We start from the raw sequence: 22,484 nt of genomic DNA, 5'->3' as shown, positions 1-22,484 counted from the left end.
ATGCTTGTTTAGTTAACTGCTGCTACAATAGCATCAACGGTTTTCATGATACTTACCAGATTATATCATTATGATGCTGCCATGCCACTGATGTTAAAGATTAATTCATCTTGTTAACTTAGCTTTGTTTAAGTACACACTGCTGCAGACATACACACTATACATTCTGTCTCATGCACTATAGGAGAGTCGCCATTGAGATACAGAAATCATCCATTTCAGTTGGAATGTTTGCTCACTTATTTCTGTTTGGTATTAAATTGTCACTCCCTCACTGTAAAGCAGGAACTGAACTGGCCGAGTTTAAAGTGGAAGAGAAATCTTCCACAGACTTACAAAGTCTGGACCTTGTAGGATTTGGGTCAGAATGTACAAATAAAGGCCAAATGAATGATAACATCAGAACTAAATGATTTATTTCAAGTAGAAGTATTACTGGACTATAGTTTTATTTCTTTCTTCAGTTATTTTTGTAAATTCATTCCACAATAACAGGAAGTGTGTGTTGAATGAATGAATGCTCACAGCTGGCAAATGATGTTCAACAAATGTCCAATAACCCTTGCAAATAAGGACTGTTTATCCATAATCTTTTCTTTCCTGTTTTTTTTTTTTTTTTTCCTTTTCGTGTGATGATCTTATGCAATACAGCAAACAGAGTTACTCTTTTTCTATGAAAATTCTCAAAAAAAAAAAAAATGTCATTGCATGTTTACTATGCGGGTTTAATGAACAAGTATAACAATGACACTGAGTCTGTGTCGCCCATTAATTGTTTAATAGGATTATTTAAAATGAATTAAGATTTATGTGATATTGTATTTAAGTGTTGTGGGCTTCATTGTAACTCTCCAACTCATTTGCCACAACTGCATCCCTTTGAAAAAAAGAATGTGGCTCCTGCTTTTCTCCATCTGAACCATCTCTGTTTTAATATACTATGAATACTAGGTTTGTTTAAGTATCATTTGGTTTTAAGCTCAAGCAATAGCCCTTCTGGGAGAGTGTGGGAGATGACTGACCATTGTAAAGTGCAAACAAAGGCAAAACAATGAGCTTGCTGAAATTTGTCTCAGATTTAAATAAAAATATGTATTTATTCTTTTTATTAGCTATTTCTTTAGTTCATTTACTTAAATAATGGTAAGGAAATACAAAAACAAAGGTTGTTCTGTTAAGTTAGTTCACCACTTAATCTTAAAGGTGCAGTACATAGTCAATATTTTATTGGCTCTTTGCACAAAACCACCTTCACATACATGCAGGTTTGGCTGAACTTTGCCCGTCACTCTTCAGCTTTCGACATTTAACTTTGAAACAGGCAGAGCTGGTCCTGAATGTTACACTTCCCCTGGCTCAGCAGACACTCCCGCACTTGGTCTGGTTTCTTTAAAACCCAATGTCAAATGCCTCACTGACCATGAAATTATCCAATACATCTTAAAGCTCATTGTTATGAACTGTTATTTCATCCATGGGTAGAGCAACTTTTGTGATTTGCTGTCTACTCATTCATTCTTGCAGCCAATCACATAACTTGCCCTGCTCTGTGTGTCTTGACTGAGATGGACTTTATGATTAAAAGTGGCTTTATGAAATAAAACATACTTTAAAGGACATTTTGAAAGACAAACTGCTGGGATAGAATAACTTAATATTTATGATAATGAGCTGAGCTGAACTGTTTTGGATTATTTTACTATTTGTTTATATATTATATATGTTTATATATTTTGTCTGTATAACATGTATTTCATAATGTTTTCTTTATTAAATATTGAACATTGTTAGTCTTTGTAATAAGCAACCTACAGTATGATGCAGTTAGCCATATAAACTAGCTACCTGTAACACGTCAGTTCTCTACAACTAATAACATCTAATGCTAATCAGAGTGCTCAAACTCCCACTGTGAAAAACATGGATGACATTTGATTGTGAGGTAAATGAATCTGTCAATTTTCTCACTTTGGTCTGTTTGTACATGACGAAATGTTTGAAGTGCTGTAAATCAAATGCCATAGAGTTTACTCAGACACAGGGTGGAGCAGAAGATATCTTTACCGATTGCATCTTTACAGTTAGCTGAGGAGGCACGTTTAACATTGACATTTAGCACTGATGACTTGACAAGAATGATAACACAGGGGATACAGTTACAGCTGAAACCAGCTACTATAGGTGTTATGTATATAGCACTGACCTCATTATACTATGTTGATGTCATGCCTATGTTTTTCTTTTCATATCAATACACAGAGGACTGAATGATATCATCACTCAGTGGTCTATTTCTTGTGTAAAATAAATCAGTATTTTCCATATTTACCACAGAGGGGGCATGTTTAGTTTGCCGCACAATAGGCTAATGCTAATGTCTGAGACATAAATGTGTAAAGAGGGACTGAGTACTGAATGGATTTGCATGATTTTGAAAATAAAACTTTATTAACTTGTGAAGAGGAGAATATTCTTAATTCAACATTTTTTTTTCATTTTACAGTTTTCTGTTTCTGTTCTGTTTTCTGTTATTTCTGTTTTGTGGTTATTTTTCATACAGACCATACAGTTACATACAGTTACTGTTATCTAAACCTGCATATACCACTTTGCAGGTTTCAATGGTAATGCAATTTAACCAACTCACCTCTGACAGGCTCAACAAACAATAAAAGCTTTATGAAGAAAGGATTTCTTGCACTATGTTTAGATCTCATTATTTTCAGCTTTCATTTTAAAAATGTGGAAAAATATCTGTTTATTTTGAATAATAAATAGTAATTATAATATAATTTAATAAATATAAGTTGGATAAAATTGATTTTAAAAATATAATTTGCAAAATCTCTAGTTGTAGCCATTTATTGTTTTCCTCTTTTTTCGTGCTACTGATGCGCATAATTGAAAAAATAATCACTCAAATTCTGTCTTCACTTTTTTAGCAGTTGAAACATTTGAAGATGTGTCAACTGTAAAATGGCCAGTTTAGGCTACTGTAAACTGGTTAAATGCTGATGAAAATCACATTCAATAATCAGGTTATTTTTCAGTGTAACTTGGCAAAATTACTATTTGTATCTGTGAAATTCACTACAATATCTGTATTATTATACTTTGTGCTGGAACTGCAGTGTCTGTGCTAGAGGCTGGTCACTTCATTTTCTGTGTTATATCAGTTTCCACAGTTTATGCTGTGTGCATATAAGAATTCAGCTGCTCAAAAAACAGTCATTTATTTGAACTATGTTCTTAAATTTAATCAACCATATATAAAAAAAAAAGTAAATCTACACCAAGTAAAGCTGCATAACTGTTGGCACTACAACAGGGGATTTTAACAGAGAAGAAATAAAAGTCTGAAAGCTCATTGTTCCATAGCACAGTTTCTTTCAAATTTGAGGCTGTGTATATAAAGGGAGATAATATAAATATATATTATAATATTTTAATTAATTAAATATTAACATCATTTTCAGCACCAGTAGAAAGGACCAGTTTAACATCAGACACCCATTTAGATGCAGCACAAAAATGAACCAGGCAGACAGTTATCATAGAGAACAGGCATGATGTGCAATAAACAAGTACACATGTAATTTAAAATGTCAAAACAAAGATGATGTGATGTGTATCTGAGCAGAATAACCGAGTCAGACAAAATCACCAATCAGCAATAATGAAATCAACCATTGGTAAAGTAATCAATCAAAAGTCATAACAGCAATCATTAATTTTTCAGTTCACTAGCAAGGACCACACCATCAACAGGGTATGTTTGAAAGATTTATTAAACAGATGGATGAATGTGTTTCTTGATTTTGGATGCGATGTGAGGAGGCTTCATAGGGAAGTTGAGAAGACCATCGACCTATGATTGTATGAACTTTAAAGCTTCAGTAGGCAACCATTTTTTGTGTTATTTCCTGAATCTGTCAATATATTCTGACAGTAGTACACAAAGCAGGTAATTTTGAAAAAAATATGGCTCCTGTCTCCACCTACAGCCTGTAATGCAATTTGCAAAAATTCTTCGGAAACAGTTTTGGAGCTCAGTGGGAAGTGGCGAGGACCCTGAAACTTCTGTCTACTCAAATTTTCTGCCTAAGTCCTGGATTTTTGCAAGCCTGCCGACTGCTGCTTTAATTATTTGTGTTTTGATTGCCATCTCGGTGTAGGCAAGTCGGAGTGATGAGATTGAGCCATGGGAAGGTTATATTATGCTGGTCATGAGAGTCATGGAAACTTTTCCAAGCCATCAAGTATGATGAAAGGGTAGAGGGAGATAGACTGTTGATGACGTGGTTTAGGGAATCAAGGTTCAGGGGTGCTGATGAAGGATTTACATGTTGAGTGTCAGTGCTGAATATGGAGGATGAGCGATGTGAATAGAGAAAGAGAGTCAGTAATGGAGTTGGAGTGACTGGGAACAAAGGATATATTGGTGTGACTGAGTGCGGAGCTTGGCGGCACATGCATGGCATGATGGATGGGGAATTGGAGCATCCATTGTTAACTATGTCTACTACTGCAAGATTGCCTGAGTATATGAGAATGGACTTGCGGGACCACTTGTGGCCCCATGGAATGGTGGTGGCTATTACAGAGTAGATTTCAGAGAAGGCAGGAGGAAGACTTTGTATTCTTTTGCCAGCTCCAGGAGCCATTCCTCTGCGAACTATCTCCCATTATAGAAACCCCTGAAACCGGCAGAAGGAGTGGCATCAGTGTACAGATGAATGTCATGAGGATGAGCAAGAAGATTAAGCCATAAACGAAGTTTGGCATGGCTTGAGTTGTCTGAAGAGATCGCAGCCAAGAGAGAGGGGGTGGAAGAAGTGATGGATAGCAGGTGTGGAATAAAGTGTAGGGCAAAGTTGAGGTAGCCTACAAGGGAGAAATGTTAACGTTTGGTGCAGCATGGAGCAAGGAGGAAATTAGAGATCAAAAGGCTGATTCGATTGAGCTTTCGACCAGGATTATAGCCTGAAACAGGTTTGCATCAAGGGTGATTCCTAGGAACTGGAGGGACATGGATGGGTCCCCTGTTTCTCTGCTGACAAGTCAGAGAATACCGAAGTCAAGGTGACCAGGTCGGAAGTGGGTGGCGATGACAGAAGGGAAATTATAAGTTGTCCAGAAGATGGACAAGGAACGGGATGTTATGTTTGTTTAGTAGTGTGGACATGCAAAATGAGCCTGGCCACCTCTGCAGAAGGAGCAGATGTGGAGGAAGCAGCACTTTGATGTGGTGTATCTGGCATCATTGAAGTCAATACCAGAAGTTGTAGGAAAGATGACGGGAGAGGTGGATGATGCTGGTTTAGGAGGTAAAGGTGCCGTAAGTAGGTGTAGGTGTAAGGAGTAAGTAAGTAGGGCCTTACTTACTCCTTGTGCTTACTTACACAGGGAACTAAAATTTAACAATAGAGCTCTGTTTTGAGTGTGACAGCTACAAACTTATTGTCTGTCATTGTTTACAGATATTGGTGGGGACTGGGAAGGATGGGAGGTGAAAGAGGTAGCATGACACATAGGAGGATTTGCTGTGGATGAAGTTAAGTTGGAACATGCTGTTGCAGGGGTGTGGAGAAAAGTTTGGAGCCATCATCCTGGTGCCAATAGCCTCTGCTAATACTACCAGCAGGGGCTATTGGTGCTGAGAGGCAGAGGATTCTGGCATCCTGATGGCAGGAGCTACTGTGAGCTGCTGTGGTTTGAGAAAGGCAGTGGCAGGGTCACTGGCATCCCAGTACCATGAGCTCCAGATACTATGAGCCGCTGTGGTTCAAGGAAGAGGCAACGAGGGTCACTGGCATCCCGGTGCCAAGAGCTCCAGGAGGTGACAAGGGTCACTGAAGTCAGTGATTGCACAGGATGATGGCAGGAGGTGGTTGCTGTAGCCCTGGTGGTGTAGATCAGGCCAAAAATCTAAATTATTATTATTATTATTATTATTATTTTAATTAATAAGCCTACCTTTTCTGCTGAAAGTCCAATCAGAGGTTTTTGTCTAGGGCTGACCCTCAGTGGACCTTGTTGGAGTGTGGAGACGCAGCAGCCAGCTGCGTGTCGTGTGACCAGTGTCGGGATGATAGCGGGGTGCTGAAGTTATCCCCTGAGGTGAAGGAGTAGGAGAAATGTGGCGACTTTGGTGGACTCGTGTTACCTTGTCCTCTCTTTGCTGAAGAACAGGTGGGCCTGGAGACACTGTGGATTTGCCAGGTGAACTATAGTTTTGAACTTTGAGGATAGAGGAACCGGGTGGGATAGACGGAGCCAGCCTGAGTCACTTGCTTCCTGGACGGCATTTGGACCACCTAGTGTGGGGTCTTCGGGCATGGAGGCCTGTATTTTGGCTGGATTGGAAAACGTGGGCTAATGGAAACTTTGCAGTTGATCGTCCTGGTTCAGTCCAAAATATCATTGTCTGATGTGGATAAAGAAACAAAATCCATGCTCTGGATGAGGTGAGTGGATAGATTAATTAAGTATGTTTTAGCGTGGCTGATTGCGTTCTTGGTTTCCAGAATATGACTGGAAAGTGGAGACGAGGATCAGGTTGGTATTTATGAGATTGCCAGAAGAGGTGTGGTTGAGGTGTGGTCCTGCTCCTGAAACTTTGTTAATTAGCTTCAATCAATCTATGACCGATGAGGAATTAGAAATCAATCATGAGTAAACTAAACATGTAAAAGTATTCCACCATAAGCAGATTAAAAATCAAAAATAAGTCTTACGCTACCTTACACAACCTAACAGACACTAGTTTATTAAGAACATAACAGCAGAACATAAAGCTATCCGCCCTAGTCATCAAATACAAGGTATCACATGGAGCCAGAATGTTATATTTTCACTTGTCTGTTAGTCTGTTGTATGTATGGTACAAATGGATTGTGCAGCATTTAAGATAATTGAAGGTAGAATAGTATGATGTAAAATCAGAGTATATAACCACAAAAAGCACTGTTTAGTTGGCAGCACAATTATATAATTATTTGCCATCTACGCTCGAGTGGCATTCCTATAAACAGTTGAGAGGCTGATTAATGGAAAATGTAGTGGGGCATTAGCGCAACCAGACAGTGGGCCAAAATACACAATCTGGCCAATGTGGGCCTGTTGTTGTGAGACAACCCATCACCAAGCATGGACATTGGTGCAAGCACAGTTTTTTGTGGCGGTTAAATGACTACTGCAGATGTTCAAGATGAAGGTGAAAAAAGAGACAGAATTCAACAGTCAGCAGCGTAGCTGTAATTGAATGATTAAAGTAGCCATTTTATCAATATGATACTTTCCAGAAAAAACAAAGTTACAAAGTGCTCAACATTAAACAAGGAATAAAAAGTAAATAAAATATAAAATATGGAAGATAAAATGATGATTAAAATAATTACAACAAATTACCATCAGTAAAGAAAAAGTCATCAGTTACATTAAAAGGGGAGAGCACACAGACTCTGGCTAAGAATCTTAGGCAGGGAGATCCTGAACTGAGAGGCCTAGAAACCTGGTCCTGGTCCCTATGTCCTACCCTGCAATCAACCTGGTTAAGGATCCTTTTGCAACCTGCTCTATCCTGACAATCCTCTGCAGATATGTCCAGACATCTGATCATAAACTTCCCACCCCCATGAGGAGAAGAATTCTTAAGTGTGGTTGAAGGATGGATAGTAAAATATGCTTAGTTTTCCTTTACACAGAATAGGACTTTCCTTTTTGCTATATTTTACCATAATAACCATTCACATGAGGAAAACATCCTGAGGCAAGCCCCTACTCTCTCAGTACCTTAGGTTTCCTTTACCCTGGAACGAACATTGGAGCTTCAGTCTAATGCTGAGGACCGCTGGGGTACTTCAGTCTGCAACAAGAGAAATTAGTACTCTTAAACTGCATTTTATAAACCACACAGATACGACAGTGCAATGCTGGTGCACAAATTAATTTTCAACTTTCAATCTCATATTAAAGTTGACTAAATACAAACGCTGCTATGATGCATCATGTTTTCTAGCTTTAGCAGTGTCTATCAATTCCCAGAATTCACTCAGAATTTCATTTGATCATTGAGGACCAATTCAACTGCTTAATGAAATGAAGACATAGCACCAAGAGTTTTGTTCTTGCAATGCTTGCTAAGAGGTTTACTCAGAGCCAATTCATCTGGATGTTGCAAACCCTACAACGTCCAGCAAAAATGTAAACAATGGTTCCACTACTTGTAAACTGTTGTATTTAAGGTTCACATGGCAAAAGCATTATTTTTGACAGCACCTAATGCAATAGACAGTGGCAAGAACTACTGCATGTATCCTCAAGTGTCTAACCAGGGACCAGGAAATCTGGACACTGAATCTGATGCTCTTCATACAGTATGTTTTAAAACTGAAAATCTTAAATTGCAATGTTGCAACTGCTCATATAGTTTCACCCCCCATTTCCTTACTTTCCTTTATGGTGCCTATGAACATCTACCCAAGGTCAATCAGTTGTCCCTCCAAGCTCCAGCTAAAGTGAGAACTTGGTAGACCAAGTGTTTTCATTTCTGTCTTATGTCTTGTTATATATCATATGGTAAATAAGTTTTTTGATGCATATATTTTGACGTAGTTTTGCTTTAACAAACACATAAAAATCTACATCACTTCTGTTTCAATCAGTTTATCTGACCATTCAAAAAAGACAATTATATGTGTAGAAATATATACATGTATACAGTACTATATCAAAGTTTTAGGCAATTTAGATATTTGGTTCCTTCTCCATCACCAGTCCCATCAGGAGGTGTCTGATCAGCCCCAGATGCATTCTGCAGCAGGACAACAAGTCCAAACATACAGCCAGAGCCTGAGTCATAAAAGACTATCTTCAGAAACAAGAACTGCAATAGATGGTCTGCTCCCCACAGAGCCCTGATCTGTACAGGTGTATCACTTTGAGCTTATTATTTGCATTGTCAGAGGCTATCCATTACTAACACGTGATCTCCTGGGGCCCCCCTCATGAAAAAATCCTATAATTGCCACTGTCATAGATCTCAGAAAGGTTCCACTGCAAACAGTTGCAAAGTGATTGTCTAGGGTGGAGCTGGAGGTTCCAGTCACACACCAACCAAATAGTCTGAGCCTCAGTAGAGAGCAGCATGCTGCAGCAGCAAAGCTGAGCTTCCCAGTAGGATATCATACTCAACACTGGTAACCTGAGAGGACTTGTAAGTACATTTTACTTTAATTTCTTAGGGGCATATTGCCATACATATACAGTCAGTGTCTTTAACCTCTTAACTGGTAGTGGTTGGTGCTCAAGTTAAATATCCGTTTAGGTTTCTCTGAATTTCTTGTTTTTTAGTGTGAGAAATCAAGGCACATCTAAGTTCTTCCTGTGGTAGTCTTTGCATGGTTACTGTCTAATTAATGACAATCACAAATAAAAGGTATTAGTACAGGAATATCATACAGGGATTAATATGATAAATTAAGTGAATGAGTCCTCCAGAATTATTTTTAATGTTTTCGTGTAGTGTCTCCTATCCACATGCTGCTCACACTTTTCAAGCAGATCTGCTTAATAATATGTCTCCTGCAGCTTTCATGGCACAGAAGTATAAAAGAAACAATCAACTCATTTCAGATGAGGCTTATCTTCTGTCATTTTCCATAAATTCAGAAATTGTTCAAGTAAGCATCTGAAAAGAAGTATTATTATTTAACAGCATATGAGTGATATTTCCTTTTTCATGCCCTGATTCTATGCAATAATGGATACTTAAGTTCAGTTGGTATCTACCAAAGTTATAGTGTACAAAATGCCCCCAACATTGTTGTCACGCTCAACTGCAGTGGAAGGGTAGCAAACACACAGACAGCTAAAGCCTTATATTAAATTTGGTTGAACTTCACAATGGAACTTTGTGGATTTTTGTGGCCCATCACTTACACTTAAATAGCTTTAAGAAATGATCTCTTCACAAGAGGAACAATTACAGCATCTAATGACTCTTTAAGTGTAATCTGGGTATTGTTTAAAAATGCAACTTTCCAGTTGTTTATGTCAAATTTCTATCAGTCTCATTTGTTTGTATGAAGCTAGTGAACTGACATTTTAAATTACTGGGAAGAAAACATTTCACTATTAGATTTAGTTATCCCACCTCACTGGTCTTTTCAGAAATAAGAAGATTAATTCACTCTTTTACCTACTAGTTTTTCACTTTTCTCAATATTTTAAAATTTTGTTCCCTACTCTGTGAGTATTACATGGAAAACAGAAAAGAGGTCAGATAACACAGTTTAAGTATTAATGGGACTGGCTGAATTTGTTAAATGTATATTTTATTTTATTGCTGTTTTTTATATTTTTGTTGATTGTATTGATTGGTGTAGGAGTGTAGCTCCTTAAACATAACATATCAAACCTTTCTGTTCCCCAATATTACACATCGGAGAGAAGACATTTTCTGAGGAGATATGATGGTTCTGGCTTTAATTAGTACAGCCTGTATTAGTAATGTCATCTATTCTTTACAGGCTATGCTAATCTATGCCAGAATCAGCAATGCACAGGGATCTGGAGCACTCTGAATATTTTTCCACTCCGTCTTGCACCATCAATGTGAATACTATTTTGTCTCGGTGCGCCTGCATATAAAACCATGCACATTATACATAGTACCACACCAACTGTTAAGGCACCTAAACCAAACAGTGGTAGGTGCCAGCACTAGTGGAGCGACAAGGTTGAGGATCTTCCAGCCTGTGAATGTTGCAAATTATGTATGGTGGAGTATGTGATCAAGCCTGAGATGCTACTCTGCTGTGCTCCTGTTGACCTCTGTCTGTGGAATATGGATCATAGTTTGAATGTTACATCATGCAACTCCACTGGTAGCTCCCTGGTTATCAGATAATGCTGCTTTTGGGAAAGACACATAGTATTATATGCATTTATCATTTATCACTGGTCTATTGTATGCAGAACAGTGCTGCTGTGAAGTAATTGTGCACTCTGGATATACATTATTGTTTCACTGTTACAGATCCTTTTGATTTAGCCTGTTGGATAGAGTAATTCTTACAATTCCTGGGTCAGCAATACTATACTCTTTTGGCATAAAATGGTCATGTTACTGGCTTAATGTATATGTTGTAGGGACACTCTTAGGTAGATGTAATGTTTTAAATGAAATATAATACAGCTATTACCTGGGGATAAAATGGGATTTGGCAGGTGAGGGAACCCTAAAGATCTGGGGTAGCAGTGCAGCAGGGAAAGATTATTCACTTCAAAATAATCCCTAAATTGATTTCCTATACCATACCCGTAGCTAGCAGCTTTTGTGCCTAGTGATATTTGTTGAGCTCTGTTTGAAATGTTGCATTTGAAATTACCTACCTCTTATGAAAAAAGCAACACCATTTACACTCGCACTCCTTCTGTAGCAAGGTAGACACTGATAATAAATAAAATCATAACCATGAGTTTATCAATGCAATAATATGCCAGTTCTTGCGCAAGCAGCAGTCTGGCTGTTCAGCACATTGGAGAAGTTTGCCTTAAGGCTTTCAGCCAGAAACCACAATCTTTTCCTAAATGTAAACAAGCAGCTTTGTTTCCTAAACTTAACCAAATCGCAACTGAAACCTGAAATCACAAAGGTCTTCTGCCAGCAAGGCTTTGAGCTTCTGTCCTGCCTATGTGCCACTCTCTGTTTAGATACAACTGATAAATATGTGGAATGAGTCTGCAATTTAAAAAACGCAGTCACCAGCTTGAAGGAACACCAGGCTGCAGCATATTAAAGATGAATTTGCTTGACATTATTATGTACGAACCTGCCAGTCAGGTTTGGAATGCCATTCACACAAACACTATAATCTAATAGATGTATAGTATGTTCATATGCATAATATCCTTTAGTGAATATGACATGGCTATGGTTGACACAACTTTTGTCAGGCATCACACTGGTTTGTATTTGTCATCTTTTGTTGGTTTTTGTATTATCAATTTCATAAGCCAATACTTGCCATGAAGTAAACACTTACCAGGCCAACAAACTCTGCTTCTCTGCCGGTTGTCTGCTCAGCTGTCTCTGCTGCCAGCTCACATGCGTTTTAAACAGGCAGTTCTTAACTGTTCTGTGCTGGACAATCTATGCAAGGGTGAACTGTTGGCCAAAATAAACACCAGTACTGAAATGTTCTGATAACATGGACCAACTGGTGTATCATCAGGGTGTATGGTAGTGGTGGTGACCCTGTCAGCAATCTTCATCACTCACACTTACAGTAAGGTCTACCTTGAATTCTTTCACATGGCCCAAAGGAAGCATGTTGTTAATGAAAAGAAGGAGAGGTTATTTATATATTCTACATTATTGTCAATGAAGGCAGTTTTTGCACTGTGCTCTTACACCAGATTGTGATGGTTCATAAAAGTCATGGTTAGACATACATGATATTGAAGTTGAGCGGCAACAACAATTTGGAAGACACAACCTACAGTGTGTAATCCTATCCTTAGCAACCCTCTGTGTCCCATTATTCATTTTGCACAGATTAATGATTTTTTAGTTATCCATGTAAGACATTCAAGTCAGCTATGTGACAACCCTCTCAAGAGTGTTGCAGTCCTTTTTCCCTTTATATTAATCAGTTTTTAGTGTTGAGATTACATTTTTTAAGTGCGGATCCATTGTTTATTTTGTGCCTTTGGATTTAAGGTATCCAAAGAGTTTGTGAAACTAAGTAAAGCTATCAGCTCAATAGCATTACTACCATTACTACCTCTGAACATACACTCAGTAACTGTGGCTTCCTTTGAATTTTTGAGCCTGTATTACAAGGCATTGCTGTGTTTTTATTACAAGTTATAGTTGTATGAGTGTTTATGTGTCTGTTGTCTCTGTGTGAGCATTTTATCTTCACTCCCTTCTATAATCTTCTGCTATATGTAGTCAATTATTCACTCAGTTCTCTCCTTTTTTAGTAATATGGTAGGGAGCCCCACAAAAAGTGTAGTCTAGCCACCCATGGCCACCATAAACTGCAACTGTCTGAAGACTAGAATTTGTTTTATTGATATATTTATATTGGCATGTTGGTAAATCTTTATTTATTAAAACTAATGTTCTGGCTGGTAATTAGTAAGTCAACATGTACAGTATAGGTCTGTGTGGTTACAGTACCATTTGCTTCATTGTAACACAATTTGCAAGTGATGATAACGTGCTCTCTTCAAAACTGCTGTTTCAACTGATTGAAATGCGAACTTAATCTTTAAATGGAATAGCTTTTTTGGCCCACATCTTTTGTAAAATGTTAAAGAATTAAACATGTTTAACACCCCAATCATTTATTTTTATATTTGGAAATCTATTTTCTGCTTTTTCTTCCAGGTGTCCATTGGTCATCATGAACCCGAACACCAGCTCTACTTCTATCCAATTCCTTACCAACAGTTCTCCTGGTATGAGAGACCAGTCTGTTAGCACCATATTTGAGCCTGCCAACTTAGGTACTAAGTACAATACTTAGTATTGTGTAGTTGATTGCGAGCACATTTTAAATTGCCTTTGTAAAAGCATTCAATAAAATGTCAAAGGATACATAAGGGGAGCAGGGCAGCCAAAGGAACTTACACATCGTATTTCCCAGTATTAAACCAATTTTAGATTCAACTTAGTATAATCTAAAGAGAGAGAGAAAGGAGCAATCAATAAACCAAAGAAAAAAGAAAAAAGAAACACTCTTTATGATTTAAGCCAAACAGCTGCTGAGATAAAGCTCTTAGCTGATAAAATTTACATCTGTAAGAAGTCTTTAGGATTCTTCATGATACTCTGAGACAACAATTGTTGACTATTTAAATTTATGACATAATTATTTTTGTGATCTCGAGAAGGACACAATCTGAGATGTTTTTTGTTGTTGTTTTTTTTAAATCCTCAGGTGGCTCATACCAGGAGTTGGCCATATTATCTGACAGTGTTGGTCAGTGGCAGCATAATATTAGTCATGTCTCAAGACAAGAAGACAACTTCTCTGATTCACCAATTAACAGGACATTAATACTGCCAGGAGAGGCCTTTGACCCACTGGGAGGACATACCATCTGGCAGGTAGTAATCAGCTGTGATTTTACAGTTTTACTGGTAAATCTTTTCTCATGGTTTTAGATAGTGCTTAACTAACACTGCAATACTGAATAAGCCATCAACAAGCCATTAATAGACAGTTTTATAATCAATACTGTTGTGATGTGAGCTTTATAGAAATAAGTTAATGTTATTGTAATCAGGATAAAGGTAATATAGCCATACTCCCACTCACACAAACTGTTTTGTAAAGAGGATGTTTTGGGATTCTTGTTTTTCTCTGCCTTTTGGTGAGGCATGTTCTGTAAGATACTTCTTCAGGCAGCATGGTGCAGTATAAGCCTCTGTATGTAAATATTTGTTCTTTTGCAGTCCTGGATAAAATGAAGCTTAGACATGAAGTGGTTCAGTGGTCCTTTTTCAAAATATAAGTTACCACAGATACCTCATTTGAATATGCAGACATGAAGCGTGCACACTGTAAGTTAAGCAATCCAGAACAGAGTGGGCAGGATAGTTTTGTGGCCTCACTGTGTAAATTCTAGGTCTTTAGTAAGCCCCAGACAAACATTTAGCTGCACTCTTTACATGGCTGCTCCAAAGGTCCAGGGAATTTTATGGCTCATTTGTATCAGTTGCACTCCAAGATAAACTTTGGAGCTTTGGAGACACGCTAAATGAGTCAATGACTCAATTCTTTCTATGTTTTATAAGTACATCCAGAAGTCTAGTTAAATCCATCCATCCATCCATCCATATACATTTGCAATTACTAATTATATTATTTATATAAACAGTGAACAGAAGAGGACCCAGAATACACCCTTGTGGGACATCCATAGTGACTTTAATGGCACTTGATTTGAAACTACTTCTTGAGTTCTTCCTGACAGATAGCCATAAAATCCAGTGTACCATTTATCATATGCTAAAAAGTATAGTGCAGTACACTGTTACTCATTGTTCTTGGCAGTGACATTATTATTGAAGTAAAGCAGTGGTTGTTCTGACATTTTCTGAATCATAAATGGCGAAAGTGTAATTGTCTTCAGAAATGTCCACAGCTCAAAATTCACTCTGATATCTTTTTGAAATGTTGGAAAAAATGAATACAAACTTGTTCTAATGTTGTAACGTTGTTCTCACTTGTGCTTTACATAACATTAACAATGACAGTGTCTTACACATTGCATTGTAGTTAATGCCTTAATGTACTAGTCTTTTCTCTTGTCACCTTTCATCTTCAGGTCATCATAATTGTCTTCCTCACTGGATCACTTTCTCTTGTCACTGTTGTTGGCAACATCCTAGTGTTGGTGTCATTCAAGATCAATAAAGCACTGAAGACAGTGAACAACTACTACCTCCTAAGTCTGGCATTTGCTGACCTGACCATTGGGACACTGTCAATGAACCTGTATACTACCTACATCATCATGGACCAGTGGGCTCTGGGGCCAGTGGTTTGTGACTTGTGGCTTGCTATTGACTATGTGGCGAGTAATGCTTCGGTCATGAATCTGCTCGTTATCAGCTTTGACAGGTAGCAGAACATGGTGTATTTTGTTTTTTATTGATAAATGTCTACTGGACTCTATTGTATTGTTGGTACTACCCATGTGAAAAAGTTGTATGATAATATTTTTAAAGATAATATAGGACACGGATTTGTTTGTAAGAATGGGATATTCTGATTGTGTAGTATAGAGGTCCATTTTCTGGTGGCATCATGTTCATAGCCATGAGAAACAGGACATATTTCAAGTCCCATGTATAGAGCATGAAATTCTTTGAATCTTTGTGGTACTACCACAGACAATGTAGTATATGGTTATACACAACACTGTGACTGTTACTCTGTGTACAGCTTCTTTCTTTCTGTGTCCGCTTAGGTATTTCTCTGTGACCAGACCTTTGACTTACCGTGCCAAGCGTACAACCAAGCGGGCCATGACAATGATTGGATTAGCCTGGTCCATCTCTTTCATTCTGTGGGCCCCAGCTATCCTATTCTGGCAGTACATTGTGGGTGAGCGGACAGTCCAGCCCAACGAATGCTACATCCAGTTCTTGTCTGAGCCCATCATTACATTCTGCACTGCTATCGCTGCATTCTATTTGCCAGTGACTATTATGGCAATCCTGTTTTGGAAGATCTATCAGGAGACAGAAAAGCGAGCTAAAGATGTACAAGGCCTCAAGGGATCTGGGTCAAGCAACAGCCCAAGCCAGGCTCAGAATCAAGGAAGTGGCAGTGGCAAAACTGGTGGAGAGGGTATGACCAGCAGCCAGAAGACTTCATCAGCTATGTTGCGCCAGATGAGCTCCCAAAGCTGCAGCAGCTATGAACTAAATCAGCAGGCTTCAGAGAAGAATAACAAGGACAATGCCAGTATGCCAGGAGGAACAGGATGCAGAGAGAGGTGTGGTAGGTTCTGCTTTCAGTTTTCATCACTGCTGCCAGGTTGCCATGCATCCAAGAGGTCCATCAACACCTTGACAACTACAGTGGGCGAGGCAGAGCAGAGCAGCTGTGATAGTCTCAACAACAATGAAGTTGGTGCATTTGGAGACCAGTCAGGCTCAGAGGGGGAAGCTGATGCAAGGCCTTCAACAGGTCAGACATAACAACACTAAGGCCTTGTTTGCATGACACATAAATTACATAGATATACATTATCTTTTTTCTTTCTTTCTTTCTTTCTTTCTTTCTTTCTTACTATCCATCTATCTATCTAGATGGTAAGAAATGTGGGAAGGTGAAGATGAACAAAGATATACAGTCATTGTCATCCAAAAGTCAAAAAGAGTCACAATCAAGCCCTGTCAGCTCATCGCCTAGCGACCAGTCACCTGCAGCCATCACCATGAAAGATGCAGCTATGGCCAAACGGTTTGCTTCCAAGGCCAAGACAGAGATCAGTAAGCGCAAGAATGAAAAAAAGGCAAATGAGAAGAAAGCAGCACGGACACTGAGTGCTATCCTGTTTGCCTTCATTACTACATGGTTGCCATATAACATCATGGTGTTGGTCAACACTTTCTGTCAGGACTGTATCCCTGAAACTCTTTGGGCACTGGGCTACTGGTTGTGTTATGTAAACAGCACAGTCAACCCCATGTGCTATGCCCTGTGTAACAAGACCTTCCGTACAACTTTCAGGGATATTTTGATGTGCCAGTGGAATCAAAAGAAGAACAAGCCTCATTTTCATCAAAGAAAGGCTGTGGCTTTCCAGAAGAAAGACCCAATGTAGTGTATGGGCGCAAATTATTACATGGATCTGTAACTAAAAATGTGTTTCTTGATCCATTTTCAGATTTGGAGTGCAGCATACATGCCTGATCTTTCAGGGACAAAATGCTGAACTGAATTTTGTCACCCAAACTTGTTTTAGCATTACAGGAAGTTTTGCCAAGTTAGCTGAGGGGCCTAAGGCTGATTTGTCAGTCGGTCCAAGATATTGTATCTTGACAGCAGCTGGCCAATTTTGAAATGGATATCTATGGTCCTCAGAGGATAATTCCTAATAATTTTGGTGGCTGCTTGATCTTTCATTTAGCATAGCATTCAAGTTCAAAAATATCGCATTGACCATCAATGATCTCATATCACAATAACTAATCACTGGATTTCCATGTTGTACATGGTCCTCAGACGTAGAATGGACTACAATGTTTTTGCTTGCCCCATGATCTTATATTTAGTGCCACAGGCCAATATTAACATTATTTATGACAATTATCAAATCTATCAAAATGTATGGGACAGTTTCACAAATATACTGAACATACTCATCATCACAGAGGATAAATCATTTCCTTTTCCATGAGCTCACTGCTACAGCCACCCTCAGGCCAAATTGACAATTTCAGGAATAATATATCTCAATTTAATTTTAGAATTCTGCATGTAATTTGGTAGATGCTAAATTCTCTCTAAATTCTCTGACACGTGTTTCCCACACAGGATGGACTTCATATTTGTCCCCCCAGGCCTGATGAGGCTCAACAAAACAAACCATTCAGTGTGTTATTTGTTTTAAAAATGTTTGTTTCGGACTTAGGCTTTTCAGATATATAGTAAATGTGGGTAGAGATATTTTTAATTATTTCGCTATTGGAAATAATAATGGAATGATAGCTTGGCATGTTTTAGGAAGCGGATTTCTTGAAGGGTGTAAGAGCTTTGTGGGATTATTATTTTTTTAATACTAATGTTACAAGGATAATTTACAGCTCAGCTTACAGTTTCCATGGGTTTCAGTTTGGTTTTCATTGTGCCTTATGAAAGGATTTTCAGTCAGATATTTAAATATCTGCATTCAGTGAAAATAGATAAATAAATAGATATAGTTACCTCAAAGACAGTGCAGTATGTGCCAAGAGGTTTTTCAAAATGACTTTTTTAGTAATAACATTATGGTTACTGAACTTAGAATAAATAGATTGAATGAATAATGTTTTCAAAAAATGACAGACAGTTTACTGTCTATTGAAATATTGCATACATTTAGTTGCCTTATCACTTATTAGGTACACCTTGATGAAACTGTTAAAAATGTGCTGATTCATCTTTAAGGCCATTTTGCAGGCTGTAGTTTTTGCTTCTGTAGAGCTGTATTGTGTCATTTTGGGAGATGTTTTTACTATATAAACTGACAACTACTGTGAGTGTCTATGACTAAAAATACTCTAAATACACTCATTCAGTATCTTCACTATAGTTTAAAAAAGAGTTGTTTTTTTTTTAAATCTGCCTTGCCATACCCTGTTGTGATCTTGAATAAAATTCTGTTCAGAGCTGTGGTTTGCACACTCACTGAAATAGAATAAAGAAAATTAGTAACAGAATAGAATGAATTTTTTCATGTGTAGAAATGACCATTGCAGACACAGCAGCCTTCTGTTGATACCTAGGTTGAGTCAGGCCATAATTATTGATTATTATTTATTATTGTGGTGTTTGTATGAAGCTCTTCACAGAAATGTACTGTCAACTGAAACATATAACACTGTGTGACACTGACTGTCCTGTTTAATTTTCTATTTATATGTGAAAATAATATAGAATAGTGTTATAATGTGAAGACACATGTCCATTACCTTTGGAAAATAATGAAATAATAACAGGATCACATGACACCCTGCTAAACTGCAGTTCAAATTAGGAGGCAAAAATAGCCCAAAGCACGTGGTGAAAGCGGAGAAGATGGTAGAGCTCTACTTTACATTGTAATGCTGTTTTGTCAGGAGATTGGTACAGGAAATAACACAAAGCATGTGAAGGTCTGTCAAATTTGAAAACTTCATAAATTAAAAAGTAAAACTGCCCCAAGGAATCTTTAATGACAAGAAGCAATAAAATAATGTTTTTCTCTGGTCTGCTGCTGGAACTGTTGCAATGAACTATTGCAACTATAATGAACCTCATTTTTATTCTGTGTTGTGCTGTGGGAAAAATATCAATACACACCACATTCAGAAATGTATATAAACAAAACTTATTCTGGGCGAGTTGTGTTCAGGGTGAGTAATTGGCTAAATAAGTACAAACTGTCTGCTCCTCATCTGTTTCCACAGGCCCATGAACAAACAGTGCTCTCCCTCAGTGTGTCCAGCAATGACCTGAATGTCTGATACGACTCCATCCATCCTTGATCTTTTACATTTGTTTTATATGTTCATAGATCTATCCAGTTTTCAATCAGATTTTTTGAGAGAAAAGTCCCTTCAGCTTCATTGCTCTGTTGAATTTTCCTGCTTGGATGATTAAAGAAAAGTTCAAAGTTAAAATACAGCATTCTCCTACACGCTCATGAACTGAAGGCACGTGCAACAATTACTTCTGCTCCACCACTGCTGTCTTCACAAATGAAAATAATCTGAGATTATTTAGAAGTGTTACATTGTGCATACATTGCACTTCAGTGTTTTATTAATGTGTGCAACTTAACTCTGTCCAACATTTTCATTTTTGCATCAATGTTCACATGTTTATATGAGCTGAAGAGCAATAAAATAAAATGGATTACCTTCAACATATTTACCCATGATTGCTGAAAAATAAATAAATATGTTAAAGATTTTGACATGTCCTTCACTACTACAGCTCTAGTTCATAGTTTTTGTAATAATAGTGCAATAGTGTCATCAAGTGGCCTCAAGATAAACTGCTGAATTGCTGTTTATTACAGAGTGAATACCACTGCAATACTGTTGATTTGCCACACAGTGTCACTATATTTCCAGAAAAAAAAAAAAAAGTGTAATTTGAATTTAAAATGGTGGAAATGTTTATTTATAACCCATAGAACTCATAGAATTCATAATAATATTTATTTTCCAGAAGAAGATTCACCACACTGAGTTCTATTGCTTAGAGGTAAAGAGCAGCAGAGCTGATCTATTCATGTTTTATGTATTTATTTGTTTGTTTTTTGATAGGGACAATGTGCGATGAACATCAATTCAAAATACACAATGAAAAAATGCCAGATTGTAGCAAAAATACAAATATACATCTGAACTCCCTAAATGACATGAAAGAAAACCATTACAAGTCATGATTTACAAATACAAATAAAAGGACAAATAAAAATGCATTTTGCTGCATACTGAGTTAAAAGTGGTCACAGATCTGGACTGACTTAAGCCAATATTTGAGATGTGTTTGAAAGGTGTAGGATGCTCTCTTACTGAGAAGCACAGTTCCCCTAGATCTAGATCCTGGCATCAGTATAGAGGCCTTTTGTGGGCAACATGACAAATATTTGAATCAATTTCTCTGCTCAAAGATCTACCAGCAATGGAAGAACATGAACACTGTTGATATGGTGTGGTCCACAGCTATATAGTTCCTAAGAGAGTAAATGATAGGATAAGTTTAGATTGTGTTTCCTAGTAGACTTGTTTTTACAAGTCTGACCTTAGCTCTTTAAGTCTTTATGTCACCCTGAGTAGGTCTTTAAACTCTCACATTGTGTGCTAGATGCAGCATACTGGGCTATCATTTGCAATGGCAGTTACACAGTCCATATTAATTTTCCTGATATTTGGGAATATTTAATTTATTCCGCCATCTCACACAGATATTAAACTTTGGTGGCGCTTCAGATGATAAATGACGTAACATTTTATTTTTGGACTGTATAGTTTCACATCAGTGTATGGTTGTGGTCTGGCTGCATTATTTATGTGTTATAAAGGTGAACTCTGTTTTAGAATAGGGAGATGCCTCTTGGATCCATGCCCTTAACTCTGTTTAGCCTTTCAGATTTAGTCACTGTGTTTTCTGACAAAGAAATCTGTTTCAGTAGAACGTGTTCGCATGCACTGCAGTGACCTGGTTAATGTAAAATTTATGTTTGAATGCAAAACAGTGATCAAAATGTTAACAACAACTATGTTTTTGAACTGAAGAGTCATTCAGTGGTATTAGTCTAACATTCATCATGTTATTGTTGCGGCATTTTTCTGATGAAGGTTTATATATTTGTGACCCCATTTCGTTTAGTTTTAATCAAAGTACAAGTACAATTTATTGTCATTCTCTCCATACACAATATTCATTTTACAGGGGAACAGAAAGAGACAGAAAGTGCAAGTTTTCTCAATCATGAATTCTTTTAGTTGCATATAAATGACAATAGATAGCTAGGCAATATTTTTGTTCTAGAAGGTCAAAGGTCAAGGTTTTTTGTGTATTTAGAACATGAGGTTTGAGCCACGTGCAGGTGAGAGCTGTCAGTAGCTTTCTGATTTCACTTTGAAAACAAAAGAGGTGTTAAGTTTCACTTTCCCCTTTTCCAACTGAATTTAAAGTAATTGAGGGAACAGGGACTGTGTTCCTACTACATTAAATTCAGTTGGCTTTCTTTTGTTCATAGAATATAAAAAGTACCTTTAACTCTGACAGCATCCCTCAGTGCTAAGGGGTTTTTTTCTTTGTGACCTGTTTAGTGATTTTACTGCTGGTAATTTGTGCAGCCAGGCTGTCATTCTTCTTGTTCACTTGTAACATTAGCATTATGGGTATCATAGGCAGCAGTCTAGGAATCATGGGAAATGTAGTGAAGAACTGTGTGCACTGATAGACCATAAGAGACTATCTAGCCAAGACAGGGGATTTGCATTTTCACCCCCACCCCGAGTCCACTCAACCACCAGCACAGTGCAGCATCTTTATTCCTCTCAGGCTCGTTTGCCATTTTTTCCCAGCAGACCTGGCTTTGTGTCCCCATCCCAGTTGCCCTCCATCTCTCTCAGTCAGCCTCCTTGTTCGAGCTCCAGTGAGCATGCAGTGCCTACGTCACTCCTTTCAGCAGATGGAGAGGAGGAAGAGGGGGAGGGTAAAACAGGCAGAGAAAGGGGAGGAGGAAGA

General features: G+C 37.8%; 2 protein-coding genes across 9 annotated transcripts in view; both read left to right on the top strand.

The window, feature by feature from the left end:
- The window catches only part of ryr2a (ryanodine receptor 2a (cardiac)), a 192,747-nt gene extending 190,287 nt beyond the window's left edge, over positions 1 to 2,460 (top strand). For all 8 annotated transcript variants that reach the window (XM_071462590.1, XM_071462589.1, XM_071462592.1 and 5 more), the window contains one exon: positions 13 to 2,460. The gene's annotated coding sequence lies outside the window, so the exon portion shown is untranslated. The remainder of the gene's footprint in view (positions 1 to 12) is intronic.
- A 6,433-nt stretch (positions 2,461 to 8,893) lies between these two features.
- Positions 8,894 to 20,142, top strand: chrm3b (cholinergic receptor, muscarinic 3b). Its single transcript, XM_071462835.1, has 6 exons — positions 8,894 to 9,217; positions 13,403 to 13,473; positions 13,956 to 14,125; positions 15,349 to 15,644; positions 15,994 to 16,718; positions 16,841 to 20,142. Exons 2-6 carry the CDS (start codon positions 13,419 to 13,421, stop codon positions 17,356 to 17,358), a joined length of 1,764 nt encoding a protein of 587 aa, XP_071318936.1. The 5' UTR covers positions 8,894 to 9,217; positions 13,403 to 13,418; the 3' UTR covers positions 17,359 to 20,142.
- Positions 20,143 to 22,484: the final 2,342 nt, after the last annotated feature.

The sequence above is a fragment of the Trachinotus anak genome, unplaced genomic scaffold (assembly GCF_046630095.1).
Source record: "Trachinotus anak isolate AG129_WGS33_773 ecotype Australia unplaced genomic scaffold, CSIRO_AGI_Tana_v1 ptg000025l, whole genome shotgun sequence".
Taxonomy (NCBI): Eukaryota; Metazoa; Chordata; class Actinopteri; order Carangiformes; family Carangidae; genus Trachinotus; species Trachinotus anak.
The sequence above is the reverse complement of the archived record's forward strand: the minus strand, read 5'-3'. Positions and strand labels throughout refer to the sequence as shown.